The sequence below is a fragment of the Schistocerca gregaria genome, chromosome 1 (genome assembly GCF_023897955.1).
Source record: "Schistocerca gregaria isolate iqSchGreg1 chromosome 1, iqSchGreg1.2, whole genome shotgun sequence".
Taxonomy (NCBI): domain Eukaryota; kingdom Metazoa; phylum Arthropoda; class Insecta; order Orthoptera; family Acrididae; genus Schistocerca; species Schistocerca gregaria.
The window spans coordinates 695,908,301-695,923,816 of NC_064920.1; the positions used below are offsets into that span (position 1 = coordinate 695,908,301).

The 15,516-nt window shown below is 40.1% G+C and overlaps 1 protein-coding gene across 6 annotated transcripts in view; it reads left to right on the plus strand.

The window, feature by feature from the left end:
- The window catches only part of LOC126365127 (peripheral plasma membrane protein CASK-like), a 1,978,716-nt gene that overhangs the window by 1,002,301 nt on the left and 960,899 nt on the right, over positions 1-15,516 (plus strand). For all 6 annotated transcript variants that reach the window (XM_050008118.1, XM_050008119.1, XM_050008120.1 and 3 more), the window contains one exon: positions 4,428-4,546. In XM_050008118.1, the coding sequence (XP_049864075.1) occupies positions 4,428-4,546 (119 nt within the window). The remainder of the gene's footprint in view (positions 1-4,427; positions 4,547-15,516) is intronic.

The window sequence follows — 15,516 nt, forward strand, 5'->3', positions numbered from 1 at the left end:
TGCCGCCGCTAGCATTGACCTCTTTCCTTGTGTGTATACGAAAGTTGTATAGTGTGCGTGTATTAATGGAATGCAGTTGAGTGTTGTGGATGCGTGTATGTTATAATGGGATGATTGTGTTGTATGAGAGAAAGGAGAGGCTGAAACCGACTGCCGACAGCTAAGAGGGTAGACAATATATGGAAACACCAAAAACACAACACATTACCATGCCTAATACGGCGTAGGAAAACCGTTGGCGTTCACAACAGCTTCCAGTCGTCTTACGACGGGTAAATAAAGGTCGTATATGGTTTTCAAGGGAATCTTACCCCATTCTTTGTCCAAAATAGTAGCAAGTTCAGGTAAAGACGATGGAAATGGGTAGCGATTACGCTCCTTTCTCTCCAAACCAAACAAATGCTCAATAATATCGAAATCTGACGACTGTGGTGTCCAGGAGAGATGCGACAATTCGTTCTCGTGCTCACAAAACCAGTCTTGGACGACAGGACCTGTGGAGCTTTGGAACACATCATAATTGGTGAACAAACATCAGCATCAGATTCTGTCCTCAATTTGTGGCTGTGTTAGTTCATCTTTTAACCATAGTACACTAAAGATCCCTGGAACAAAAAGCTATCCCGAACAGGTCACATCTGTCTACCTGAACTGCATCAGAAGTGACCTACGACACTACCGTCCACTATTCTTGACATCCATTTGTTGTTGGATCTTAGAAATACCTTGAGCTCAAGCATAATACTGTATCTCGAACATAACCATGCCAGCCGGTACTGATTTCTAAAACACTGATAATGTGAAACACAACGCGCACTTTTCTCCCATTACATACTGAAAGCCATGGATCAAGACACTCAGTAGATGCAGTATTTCTCGATTTCCGAAAAGCATTTGACTCGGTACCACACTAACGCTTAGTATTAAAAGTACGACCACATGGACTATAACCAAAATTTGTGACTGGATTGAGGATTTTTTAAAATGGGGATGACACAGCATTTCATCTCAGATGGAGAGTCATCGACAAATGTAGTTAATTTAGGGTGTACCGCAGGGAAGTGTGTCGGATCCCTTGCTGTTCATGCTGTATGTTAATGATTCTGCGGGATGCGGTTACCTACAGTGAAGTAGTCTGAACGAAGCTGCTCAAATACTCAGTCCGATCTTAATAAGACTTCAAAGTGGTTCAGAGACTGGCAGCTTCCTGTAACTGTTCAGAAATGTAGAACTGTATATATCACATCACAAAACAAGAAAAAACGTAGTATCCTATGACTACAGCATCCAAGTATTGTGTATTTAAACCGGGGACGTAGAAACGATGGAGAGGCTTCGTCCCGCCGTATCCCTCAGTGGTTCACAACCCCACAACAGGCCACAGCAGTCCACCCACCCCACCACTGTCCCACACCGAACCCAGGGTTATTGGGTGGTTTGGCCACCACTCACAGTAGGCAACGTCTCGTACCAGATGAGTGTAACCCAAAATTTTTGCGTGGTATAGTAATGTGTAACCCCAAATGTTTGAGTGGTATAGTAATTATGGTGTACGCGTACGTGGAGACAGTGTTTGCGCAGCAATCGCCGACACAGTTGGAATGATCAACTCGTACAAATATTTCGGTGTCGCACTTTTTAGTGCTGTGAAGTAGAGTGATCACATAGGGTCAGTCGCGGGTAAGCTAAAACAGGTGGTAGATTTCGGCTTACTGGTAGAATACTGGGAAACTGCAATCAGTCTACAAAGGAGGTAGCTTACAGATCACACGTGCGACCCGTGCTAGAACATTACTCACGTGTGTTGGACCCGCACCAGATAGAACTAACAGAGGATAATGATGGTATACAGAGAAGGGCCGCACGAATGTTCAGCGGTTTGTTTGACGTTAGGGCGAGAGTCACAGAGATGCTGAAGAAACTGAACTAGCAGTATTGAAAACAGACGGACTATCCCAAGAAAGCCTACGTTCAAAGTTTCATAAAGAACCGGCTATAAATGATGATTCTAGGAAACTGCCATGAAGTTCACAGTGGTTCAGAGTATAGATGAAGATGTAGAATAGAATCTTTTTAAATGACGTAGTACTGAAGAGCGCTGAAGATGGGTAGATAGATCGAGTTACAGGTGTGGAATTAGATTGGTGATCAAGGAGCTTCATGGCATAATTTAATTAAAACAAGGGATAAGTTTATAAAATGCAGCCTGAGACATCAAGGAAGAATTAACATGGTAGTGGAGGGGCGTATGGAGCATAAAAGTTGTGTAGTGAGACCAAAGCATGGGGGTTCAAATTAAAGCAGGGTGCAGTAGATGAGCGATGTTAGAAGAAATGAAGATTTGTGTGTTCCCACAGACTTCACACGAGAAGTTCTGGCAGCAGTTTTCGGAAATGGTAGGAGGAAATATGAGCGTCAGTGAAAATATCAGTGTAACACTGAGGTGTGATGATATAGCCTAACAATGGATAAGGCGTCTGATCGCGAAAAATAGGCAATCTGGAATTGAATCCTGCTCTGGCACAAATTTTCGTTTGTCACAACTTATTCATTACATTGCAAATTCAGCATTTCTACCTGTTACCTCACTTATTTCATATTGTTACACCTACATTTTTTTCACCCCTCTGATTCCGTTTATTATATTTTAGTGAATTTCATTCCAATGGCGAATAAATAATATTAAAAAAGGAATAACCGTGGAGAGACGAAGTAGAACTAGACAGAAGGGCATAGACGGCAGTATTAGAGGATATTTTGCGAGAAGAGGAATAGTGTCAACAGGTGAAACGAAATATTGTTTTTCTTTAAACCAAAGACTTAGATCTAAAGAAATAAAAAGAGAGTTAATGAAAGTGTTCCAAAAAGCGAGAGTGTTCTAGTGGTGAGTACAGAGCACAAAATAAGGAAGTATAAAAGTAATAATCAGGAAGAGCAGTGGTGGTAGTCACAAGTGTCAATGCCGGCAACGATCGATGAAATACGGAAATTTCCTGTAGTCGTTAAAAGTACGCGGCAAATGACTCCGTATTGTAAAATGTAAAAAGGAGCATAGAAAATGGGTCATATATGAAGAAATAGATAAGTTTGAAGGAAAATTTTAAATAGACGACGATCAATGCTTGATCCATCCACTCACAAAGTGAGTTCCGAACATCTTTTTGAAGAAAGAAAATGTTAAATATTCAGGATTCGAGAATTCCGTCGGAGAATATGAAATAGGAAAGGTCAGGTAAAATTTGCGTGAAATTCTAATAATATGGTTCAAATGGCTCTGAGCACTATGGGACTTAAGATGTTAGGTCATCCTCCTAGAACTCAGAACTACTTAAACCTAATTAACCTAAGGACATCACACACATCCATGCCCGAGGTAGGATTCGAACCTGCGACCGCAACGGTCGCGCGGTTCCGGACTGCAGCGCCTAGAACCGCTCGACCACAGCAGCCGGCTCTAATAATAATAATAATAAGCCATTAATGCTAACAGCTGCTTTGTTTGCAGACAAAGATTACAGAAGCTCGAGACGAAAGTAAACAAGGAGGCAGTTTCCTGAAGTGAGGTCTCTTGGACTATTAGAGTAGTAACTTTAATTTGTAAATAAACGTTAGAATCCACAGTCGTAGTCAAATTTTGACTTATCTGAAGAGATACCCCGTTTCGCATACTGAGTACATCTAAGTGCGTCGTTGCTCTTTTTAAGATCTGATGGCCCGCATCTCGTGATCGTGCGGTAGCGTTCTCGCTTCCCACGCCCGGGTTCCCTGGTTCGATTCCCGGCGGGGTCAGGGATTTTCTCTGCCTCGTGATGGCTGGGTGTTGTGTGATGTCCTTAGGTTATTTAGGTTTAAGTAGTTCTAAGTTCTAGGGGACTGATGACCATAGATGTTAAGTCCCATAGTGCTCAGAGCCATTTGAACCATAAGATCTGATAACAACTTATACAGTTAAGCTGAAATGGGTTCTCTGTCCAAATGCATCAAAAAGTGACCAATAATGTGAACTCGTCACCCTATCAATAAAAAAATAGGAACCGGATGATAAAAAATGAGTGTAGCGTGTATTTCGCCTATGGCATAGGGGGAAAAGCCTTTTTAAGTAGACGGATGGTGAAATTAGGACTACTTACCGCCAGTAGGAATAGCGGTCGGCCGCTAAAAGTCAAAGTAACGTGAACAGATTGTGATATGAATGATTTAAATTGTGTTGTTTGTAGATTCTTTAGTGTGTATGTGTAAATAAAAGAACAAGAAATGACCTAAAGTTGCGCTATTTTCACATGTGAAGTATTCATGGTAATTTCGTAGTGTGTTTCAGAGCTCACACTGAGCCTTCGAGGTGGCTACTGCGACGCTTTAGTTTTAATTTTTCTTAACTGATGTTGAAGTACTGCTTTGTAAGATGAGTGTTGTCTTTCCCTAAGGAGCTGTGAGCCTGGTTCTCGATTCCCTCGACGACATCCACTGTTTACAAGAAGCGCCCCTCAATGACCGTGACTTCCTCCATTCGGTTCTGGAGGATCGGCAACTGCACGCCCTGCTCGAGGTAAGTGCGCCTTATTTCCTTCTCTGCATATTATCAGTTGTCTATGTAACATTTAATTACCATGAGTAGACGTCAACATTTTCTTTTTGCGTTTTACGTCTTCTTCGCAGTTGAGTGCGTCGTATGATTTACGTCATTATCGAAGGACTGTTCAATGTAAAACCAAGTGAAGAGCAGTATTTGTATTACGAAATTTCCTTCTTCGTGTGATCCACTGCGTTTGAATGTGTTGTATTCCTTCTGTCAATAGCTTGTATTATATACTACTGGAGTTATATTTTGTGGAATATGTTAATAGAAATTATTGAGAGGCGGTACAAAAGAACTGATAAAATACAGTTTCTTGCTGTTATTTTTCTTTTACAATTTGGACGGATGATTCATTGTAGAATCTACACGCATTGCTGGAAAAAAATGCAACGCACTAAAGTAAAATTCATTGACAAATGATGTGACACATACTTAATAATTGTAAGACTATAAAGTAGCAAGTTCAGACCAAATGAAACGCTCATGTCACTGTAAAGAGTGTCCAAATAGTCGTTATCAGTACACAGTGTTCCCCCCCCCCCTTTTTCCTCTGGCAGCAGTGCATATGGGTATTCTCGTATGCAAACGACCATAAAGCTGCCGAATGACACCCAGTGATAGATAGTCCCAGGCATCTTTAGTTAGTGAGGTAGTTCAAAGTTCCAGGGATCATTTTACGCGGTAAATCATAATGAGTTGGAATGAGTCATTTTACGCTCGTATCGCAAATTGATTTGTACGTATGCTGGACATTTCAAAGGATTTTTATAGGAAAAAAATAAAGACATGCGAGTTAGTAGTTACTACCCATCAGCTTTTACCCATCACGATAACATAAATTCTTCTGTGGATTGGAAAGAGTTACCAAGAACACACTTCCTCAGTTATGTCAGACATTTTATTTCACTGGGCAAGCGATTAAAAAGTTTTGTTGCAACATTTTGAAGTTCTTTTTGTGCTTGGGACAACCTTAGTGTGAAGTAATCAATGTCATTTTTCCTTCTGGTGTTACAATTAAGTGCATCATTGCGCCTTCTGAACTGCAGTGGAATATTTACAGCAAACTTCATGAGGGAATAAACATACCATGAAACAGTAGTCACAATGCCCAACTCCTTAAACAAATATCTACAAGATGGTATGTGTGAGCATCGCATATTATTCCTACTGCACGTTTTTGAGCAACGACGAAATTCTTTCTTAAATATGAGTTACCCCAGAACATTATTCCATATAACTTTCTTGAATGAAAATATGTCAACTGACTGATTCGTCTCTCCTCGAGAACTGCACTGATTCTAAGTGCAGATGTCGCTGAAATAAGTTGCTTTACGAGTTCCAAAATGTGATTATTCCACCTGAAATTGTCATTGATATGGACACAGAAGAATGTTGAAGTTCCCGGTGCACTTACTATTCCTCTCCTTGTGCTCTACTTACAATTGGTGTTTTACCCCAACATGTGTCAATGATACTTCTAAGAACTTTGTTTACCATTTCTTCAGTTTCTGTGCGGTTGTTTGGATTGATGACAAACTAGTGTCATCTGCAAAAAGATCTAATTCTACCTATTGTAATCGGACAGAAGATCATCTAAATATGTGACAGACAATAGTGGACCTAAGATTGACCCATCAGAATTATGTTCTGGACTCTATTAATTGTATTACTGAGCACAATTTTTTGCGTTCTTTTGGTTTGAATTGGCATTGTCAATTGGCTGGCTGTGCCATCAATCCCATAAAACATAATTTATCCGGAATGACAGTGTGATTCACACGGTCACAGAAAATACCAATTGGCGCTATTTTGTTGCTTAATGCTTGTCGAATCTGGTGAGTGAACATGTAAATTTCTTTCTCAATAGTGCAACTCTTCTGAAAGCCAGACTGTGATTTGCTGAGGGTATTATTATTGCTAAGGTAAGATACTGTTCTGTAATACACCACCTTCTCAAAAATATTGGAAAATGATGTCAGCGGTGAAACTGGTCTTTAGTTAGTGGCATCTCTCTAATCGCCTTTCTTAAAGAGAATTTTGACAGTGACATTTCAGTCTCTCTGGAAAAAGGCCCTGAGTTCGTGATGCGTTAGTATGTCAGATAACACTAGGCTTACTATACGAGATAAAATCTTTAGTACTCTATTGGAAACACCGTCAGAACTGAGGGAATATATAATTTTCTTAATTTCATATGGAGAAGTTGCTGATACAGTCAGATGATTGAATCACATGTGGGTTACTTTTTCAACGTAGCGCTTTGATTTTTATCGTGAATTATTTGTCCCTATGCTTTCCACTTATTTAGGAAATGATTATGAAATACATTCGCTACCTGTGAATCTTCCATTCAGTTCAGTAGTGATGTGACCCTGTTCTGTGGCTGGTTGTCCTGTCTCTCATTCCACTACATTCCAATGACATCACGTTCATGTTCCTTGATTTTTTTAAGAAACTTTCTTTATAATTTTCAATAATTTTTGTAGTATGTAACTACCGCAGGATCTCCACTTCTTCGTACCAAAAAATACATTTCCCTTATCCTTTCACAAGGTACTTAAATCCCTCTAGTTATCCATTGTTTCTATGTGACTGTTTAGTGTCCTTACTGATTAGCTTATGCGGAAAACTGTTTTCTAATAATAATATGAATGTATCATGGGACAGATTAAATTCTGTGTTAGCATTTGGTTCACTGTAAATTTCATTCCCGGTCATCTCCTGTAAACTACTTTTTAAGACATTTGTCTTGGAGTCATTTATTACTGTAACTGAGTTCCCCTGGCAAGTATTTGTACTTTAAGGCACTATGTTATTTATCCTAACTGTGAATCGCTATCAGAGTGAGCGTTTGTTACTGGTTACCAAGTTACTTTATTTCTTTGAGCTACACCAAAGAAAACATTATCAGTAAGTGTCCTAGTGTCTTTATCCACCCATGTTTTACAGTTAATTACTGAGATCAAATTTTAGGATTCAAATAAAACTTACAGGTCATTTTTCCGATAAGAATCTATCAGAAAATCTACGTTGAAGTCAACACAGGCTATTAACTGCTTGCTGCTGTCTGCCAGGTAACACATTAAGGACTCTAGATTCCTCATAAGAAGTTCATAATTTCCTAGTGGGAATCTGAATACAGTTACAACTAAAAGCGAACTGTTTTCAGTATTAATTCACAGCACATACTTCTATGTCCTGATCACTACAAAATCTAATTGTCTCAATATTTTTGGACTTACGTTCTGCCTTAATATATGTAACAAGTCCTCTTTTTCCTACATTAGTTTTGCATGAGTAAGCTGCTAGAGCGTGACCTTTCATATGCGACTCCTCTAACCGTTTCGGTTATGTGGTGCTCAGACAGTCATAGATGTCCATCTTTCCACAGGTCTCAGAATTGTCCAAACAGCAAGAAGCTCTTCTACCTTATTACTCAGTCCTTGAATACATTGATGAAATAGGCTAACCTTACTCAAGGATCTTGATTTGTGTGATGGTCCTACTCCTACCCCCCACCCCCACCCCTTTATACTGTATGTTATGCAAGAAGCTTAACCAACCTATCTGTGCCACTCTTATAGAGATGTAGGCCATGTCTGGTATATCCTAATGTCCCACTGCACTCGTATGAGATTTCATTTCAGTCAGCAGCAGTATGCTCAACTCAGTGTTCACATATTTCACTGCAGGGTTAACCCAGGACTAGTCATGGCGGTACAGGACCTCCACACAACTCACATTTGTTCGTGTAGTTGCTACTCCTATTTCTTCTAGGTCACTTGAATGTTGTAAAATTCTGTTCTTAGTTAGACTGTTTCCTGCTCCACCTACTACAATAACCTGATCCTCTGTACCAAAAGCTTTGCAGAAATTGCCTTGCACTCTTCATTGCCGTTCACCAATGGTTCTTGCACGCTGAAAAGTAAGTTCCTGTACGTGTTCAAAGGGCAAGAGGTCTCGTGAGATTGCTGGCCTGGCCAGTTGTACGCCATGAAGAGCAAGTTGTGTCGCAACAGCCATATGTGAATGTGCATTGTGATCCTGAGAAAGCACATCACCTTCCCGTTACGAAATGGCAGAAGCGTGAGGAGGAACAACGTGTGCAGACTAGGCGCTGGTTACTTCACCCTGAAGAAACGCCAGATGCGACTGCGAGTTGTAAGTGATGTATACCCTATACCATGAAGCTTGGGAGGGGGATCTGTGGGTTTTGGGCGAATGCACTTCGGAATAAGCCACTCACCAGGTTCCGTACAAGTGAATGTCCATCACTCGCATACGGACAGAAGCTACTTTCATCACTAAAACAACAGAGCCATTCCACTCTCCAGTCGACTCTTTCACAACACCAGAGTACCTGTAATAACGGTGTTGTGATGTCAGCAGTAGCCTGGCCAGAGGCACCCATGATCATAGTCCTGCTGCAAGCAGGAGGTTCCCAGTGGCAGTTTCAACATTGGCCCAACTTCTCTTGATGATGGTAGGTCAGCCATCGCTTCTGGCACAATGCATCGAATTTGACGTACGTCTGTTCAAGTACAGGCGTCCAAAAGGTGGTGCACTAGTGTGGGAATGTTTCACAGACCACTGTTGAAATCAGCAACACAAACAAATACATTGTGTCCAACATGTGCGACAGTCTGTCGATACGTCAATTCAGCTTCTCGCAGCCCCTAATGCGACCCCTTACGAATAGTTGAAGTTGTTCAACAGGAGTATTTACTTGTTAGCTGGGCATTTTTGTACCCTAATATGATTTTTGAAAACACTAGTCACCTCTGAACTCAGCACAGTTATTGTCTGCAGAGTCAATATAGAGGGTGCACTGGCAGGCTTCGTGAGCATCTTCTGATCGCCAGTGACCATGACAGATGAATCAGTAACACCACACGTATTATACCCAGGTGCCACTGAACACCATCATTGAAGGTGTTGCATTTGTTTCCCGGAATTGTATAAATGCTCATGATGTAACAGTCTAAAAAAAAAAAAAAGGAGGGATCGATGTTTCAGATATCCGTCATAGAATAACAGATTTATTTTGTCTACTTTTAAAGGTCTATTACTTTTTTCGATGAAGTTATTTATAATTTAACCTCTTTTTTTTTCTTACGTTTAGCTTTTGACAATAAAGTTATCGAACATCTACTGACGTGCAGTCAGTAGTCTGAAATGAAACTACGTTTCCCGATTTCTACATGAAAGTACATATTATAGTACTTGTGAACTGTTTCGTTACCTCAGTGAGTACATGATCATAAGCTACAGTCGTTTCTTAATTATAATGTTCGGATGGCTTAAAATCGAAAATATATTACGAACTGCGTGTTGAAAACTGTGATATATGTGCTATAAGACTCGATAATCTCTAAGCAAATACAAAACCAATACTTTTCCTGTTCTTTCTTTCTTAAGTTATGATACATGGGCTAGATAGCAAGGAAGACGTAATAGTCAGCCAAAGAAGCAGACTGAAAAGTTGCGATAATTGTTTGGGAAGGCTGCGATAATTTAAAGCTAGTCCGAAGCATAATATTGTTCCGCAGGACATGCATTCGAACTAAAAGCCTCGTTTACCACCGATTGACATTCTTTAATTCGTAGCAGATTTTTATTATTCCTTAGAGATGTAGTATGAAAATTGGTGTGGTATTTGCAGCAGGATGGCTAAAATGGTTCAAATGGCTCTGAGCACTATGGGACTCAACTTCTGAGGTCATCAGTCCCCTAGAACTTAGAACTACTTAAACCTAACTAACCTAAGGATATCACACGCATCCATGCCCGAGGCAGGATTCAAACCTGTGACCGTAGCGGGCGCGGCAGCAGGATGATATGGTGACCCTTCTACCTTTCCTATCAAAGTACAGTTTTACACGTTGTATCCTCTGGCTGAAGAGCAGCATAGAACGCTGCTTACAGCCTGCCTGTTGTACAGGCTTTAAAATTACAATAAAGAAAAAAAAATGGCGCAGGTGTTATATTGGTTATTGCTGCTACAACAGCAGGTTGTCAAGATTTAAGTGAGTTGGAACGTGAGATTTAAGTGAGTTTGAACGTGGTGTTACAGTCAGCGCACGAGCGATGGGACACAGCATATCAGAGGCAGTGAAGAAGTGGGGATATTCCCGTACGACCATTTCACAAGTGTGCCGTAAGTATCAGAATCCGGTGAAACATCAAATCTCCGACATCGCTGCGGCCAGAAAAAAATGCTGCAAGAACGGAACCAACAACGACTGAAGAGAATCGTTGAACATGACAGAAATGCAACCCTTCCGCAAACTGCTGCACATTTCAATGCTGGGCCATCAACAAGTGTCAGTGTGCCAATTATTCAACAAATCATCGATGTGGGCTTTCGGAGCCGAAGGCCCACTCGTGCCCTCTTGATGACTGCACGACACAAATATTTACACCTCGCCTGAGCCCGTCATCACACACATAGGACTGTTAATGAGTCGAGATACGACTCTGACAGGTGACATGTACGTCTGCATCCTGTCTGATCACCTACATCCATTCATGCCTATTGCGCATTGCGACGGACTTTGGCAATTCCACCAGGACAATGCGACACCCCACACGTTCAGAATTGGTACAGAGTGGCGCCAGGAACACTCTTCTGAGTTTAAACATTTCCGCTGGCCACCTAACTCCACAGACATGAATATTATGGGTATATCTGGGATGCCTTGCAACGTGCGTTCAGAAGAGATCCCCGACGCAGGCACTCTTAAGGATTTATAGACAGTCCAGCATGTCGGTAGCCCTGCGCCTGCTATACGGACGTTTCAGTCACAGCTACCGTACAAGATACGTAATTTAAGTAGTAATAAACTGTTTCTAACACTTTAAACTATTTTATTACGTTAATTATAGTGCTCTTCAAGCATACCATTAAAAGTTTTTGTCTTACTCGCGTATTTTCACAGTAATCACGTAAAGTTCGTTTTGTTTACATATCGCAGCCAGGCCGAACTTTTAAGCTTTCAGATTAAACTTCATACCGCAATTTTAAGTGCACTTACTGATAGTTTAGTGTGCTAAATACGTTTGCTGCCCCTTTATATCGGTAGATTATCGTCATCTCATAAGTAATTTCCAGTAATAAACTTCTGAACCGTTGTTTACATTGTCGTGAGTAGGCTTAATTTTTCGTACACGTATTTTCACTGTTTTCCGGTAACTTAATTGTCTTTCTGTCACCAAAATCGATTTGTACCATGAGTGTAAAGTGCCTGACGTGCCGTAGAATCGTTAGCTCCGGGGTCTGGTGTGATGGATGTAGTAACTTTTTTCATTGGGGCGATTTTAGTGGCGTGGGAATTGGGAAAATGAGCGAGACTCATCAGTGGTTCTGTAGGCTATGCAGTAGAGATAGAAAGATTGTGGAACAGGAGGGGAAAATTGCTGCCCTTCAGGCTGAGTTAGATGAGGCTAGGCGAGAACTGGGCAGGTTAAGGGGGGAGAAGGGTAAACAGGGGTGGGAAGTGGCAACAGGCATAAGGAACAGGCCAAGAAATTCTTCTGACAGCTTTGTTATTAATGTACAAAATAGGTTTGACCTGTTGCCTCAGTCAGAAACTGATGAGCCTCTCACAGAAGCAGATGTAGACAGGGCTCAACAAGCTTTCAGCAGCAAATTGAATAAGAAGGTAGGGAAGTCTTCAAAGAGAAAGAAAGTCTTGTTTGTAGGTAGTTCGCATGCTAGGAGTGTGGGCCAACTTCTGCAGGATGAATTAGGGTCAGAATACCAGGTCACAAGTTTTTTCAAACCTAGTGCTGAACTGGGGCAGGTTACAGAGGATTTAGGTTCACTATGTAGAGGCTTTACTAAGGAAGATACCGTGGTTATTGTGGGTGGCCGGGCAACTGTATTGAGAGATCCGGGGTACAGCATAGAGTGTGACCTGGCAAATATTTCATCAGCATCGAGTCATACCAGTGTTGGGTTTGTGTCGGTTCTGGAGTGCCACGACCAGCCTCATTTGAGCTCTTCTATCAGGAGAGTTAATTTGGAGTTGGAACAGCTACTTGGATCTGGTGCAGGGTCACACATTGGTGTGGTTCCTGTTGATTCACTCAGTAGGTGGGACTGTAGTAGACATGGCCTACACCTCAATAAGAAGGGGAAGGGTAAACTGGCTGGGCTGATAGCAGGAAATTTAAAGGGGGGAGGAACTACATTTCATGGTGGAAACTCTTTTTTGATGTAAGATCAGTGTCCAGTGGGAAACTCAGCCAGGCAAGTACTAAAGATGTTAAAAAGTGCAAGATACTCACAAAAGTAAAGTGAAAAATAATGTTAGTATATTTCATCAAAATATTGGGGGATTGAAGAATACAATTGATGAGCTTCTGCTTTGTTTAGAAGATATAGAAACTGAGAATGTAATAGATTTACTATGCCTGTCTGAGCATCACATTGTCACTGATATGCAAAAGGTTAGCATCAATGGGTACAAATTAGCTGCACATGTAAGTAGAGATAATATGATGAGACGAGGAGATGCCATATATGTCAGAAGCTTCCACAATGTAAAAAATTTAGAAACTAAAAAATTTTGTGTAATGCAACATAGGAAGCATGTGCCACTGAACTAAAACTAAATCATGGCACTTTCATAATTGTAACAGTGTATAGGTCCCCCTTTGGGAATTTCCAGCTATTTCTACAAAACTTGGATGCTTTTTTGTGATATGTCAGACAGGGGGAAGCAAATTATCATTCGTGGGGATTTCAATGTTGATTCCCTGAAAGAGTGTAATAGGAAGAATGACCTTGTAGTATTACTCTTTCAATTTGAGCTCCGTCATTGATTTTCCTACTCGGATAACAATGAACAACAGGACACTGATAGATAACTTTTTTATAGACCAAGATAAACTTAAGGACATAAATGCTTATCCTGTTGAGAATGGTCTTTCAGATCATGGTGCACAGTTAGTTACAGTACATGACATAGCTACATGCAGTATATCAAACCAGAATTTCAAAGCAGTGCGTTCAATTAACAATATAAATATTGCAAACTTTAGGGAAAGCCTAAAGCAGCTAGACTGGGATGAAGTGGATAAGGAACTTGATGCAAACTTGAAATATAACTTATTTCACGATACATTTTTAAAGGTATTTGAAAATTGTTTTCCCAAGAAAATAGTTAAACATAATTCCAAGAAAACACATAAAAAACCTTGGCCAACTAAAGGAATAAGAATGTCTTGCAACTGTAAAAGAGAACTGTATCTAACAGCAAGAGGGAGTACTGACCCTGAAATTTTTCAATATTATAAAAACTATTGTGCGGTACTAAGAAAAGTTATTAAAAAGTCCAAAAGCATGTGTATCATGTCTGAGATCAGTAACTCTGATAATAAAATTAAAGCAATTTGGAATATTATTGAAAGGGAAACAGGGCAACCAAGAGCACAGGAAGACTTTAGTGCCATACAACTGAATGACAAGTGTACTAACAAACAATCAGAAATTGAAAACATTTTCAATAATCATTTTTTAAATGTTGTGGAGAAAATAGGATCTAGATCTTCACTAGAAGAGGCAAGGCTTCTAATAGAAGAGGCCATACCTGTGCAGTTTCAAACAACTGTATTTCCACCAACCACTCCCTCCGAAATCAGTAAAATAATAAACTCACTGAAAAGTAAAAGCTCTTACGGAATTGATGGCATTTCCAGCAAGGTACTTAAAGCTTGTTCCCCACAGATAAGTAGGATTCTCAGCCACGTATGTAATAGCTCTTTGGAGCAGGGTGTTTTCCCTGATAGACTGAAATATGCCATTGTAAAACCATTGCATAAAAAGGGGGATACGACGGATGTCAACAACTATAGCCCACTCTCTCTTCTGACAGCTCTATCACAAATTTTTGAGAAAGTAATGTATTCAAGAGTAGCCTCCCATATTTGTAAAAATAAAGTACTAACAAAATGTGAGTTTGGTTTTCAGAAAGGCTTTTCAACAGAAAATGCTATATACGCTTTCACTGATCATATATTAAATGCTCTGAATAACTGGACATCACCCATTGGTATTTTTTGTTATCTCTCAAAGGCCTTTGATTGTGTAAATCATAGAATTCTTTTAGATAAGCTAAATCATTATGATTTGAGGGGGGCAGTGCACAAATGGTTTAATTCATACTTAACTGGAAGAATTCAGAAAGTTGAAATAAGTGGTTCAGGTAATGTTAATACAACAGCTGATTCCTTAAATTGGGGGGGCTATCAAGCACGGGGTCCTGCAGGGTTCGGTCTTAGGTCCTTTACTGTTCTTGATATACACTAATGACTTACCATTCCATGTTGATGAAGATGCAAAGTTAGTTATTTTTGCTGATGATACAAGTATAGTAATAACATCCAAAAACCAAGAACTAAGTGATGTAATTGTAAATGATGTTTTTCACAAAATTATTAAGTGGTTCTCAGCAAACGGACTCTCTTTAAATTTTGATAAAACACAGTATATACAGTTCCGTACAGTAAATGGCACAACTCCAGTAATAAATATAGAATTTGAACAGAAGTCTGTAGCTAAGGTCGAATTTTAAAAAAAATTAGGTGTGTCCATTGATGAGAGGTTAAACTGGAAGCAACACATTGATGGTCTGCTGAAACGTCTGAGTTCAGCTAAGTATGCTACTAGGGTTATCGAAAATTTTGGTGACAAGAATCTCAGTAAATTAGCTTACTATGCCTACTTTCATTCACTGCTTTCGTATGGCATCATATTCTGGGGTAATTCATCGTCGAGTAGGAAAGTATTCATTGCTCAAAAACGTGTAATCAGAATAATTGCTGGAGCCCACCCACGGTCATCCTGCAGACATCTACTTAAGGATCTAGGGATCCTCACAGTATATATATATTCACTTATGAAATTTGTTGTTAATAATCCTACCCAGTTCAAAAGT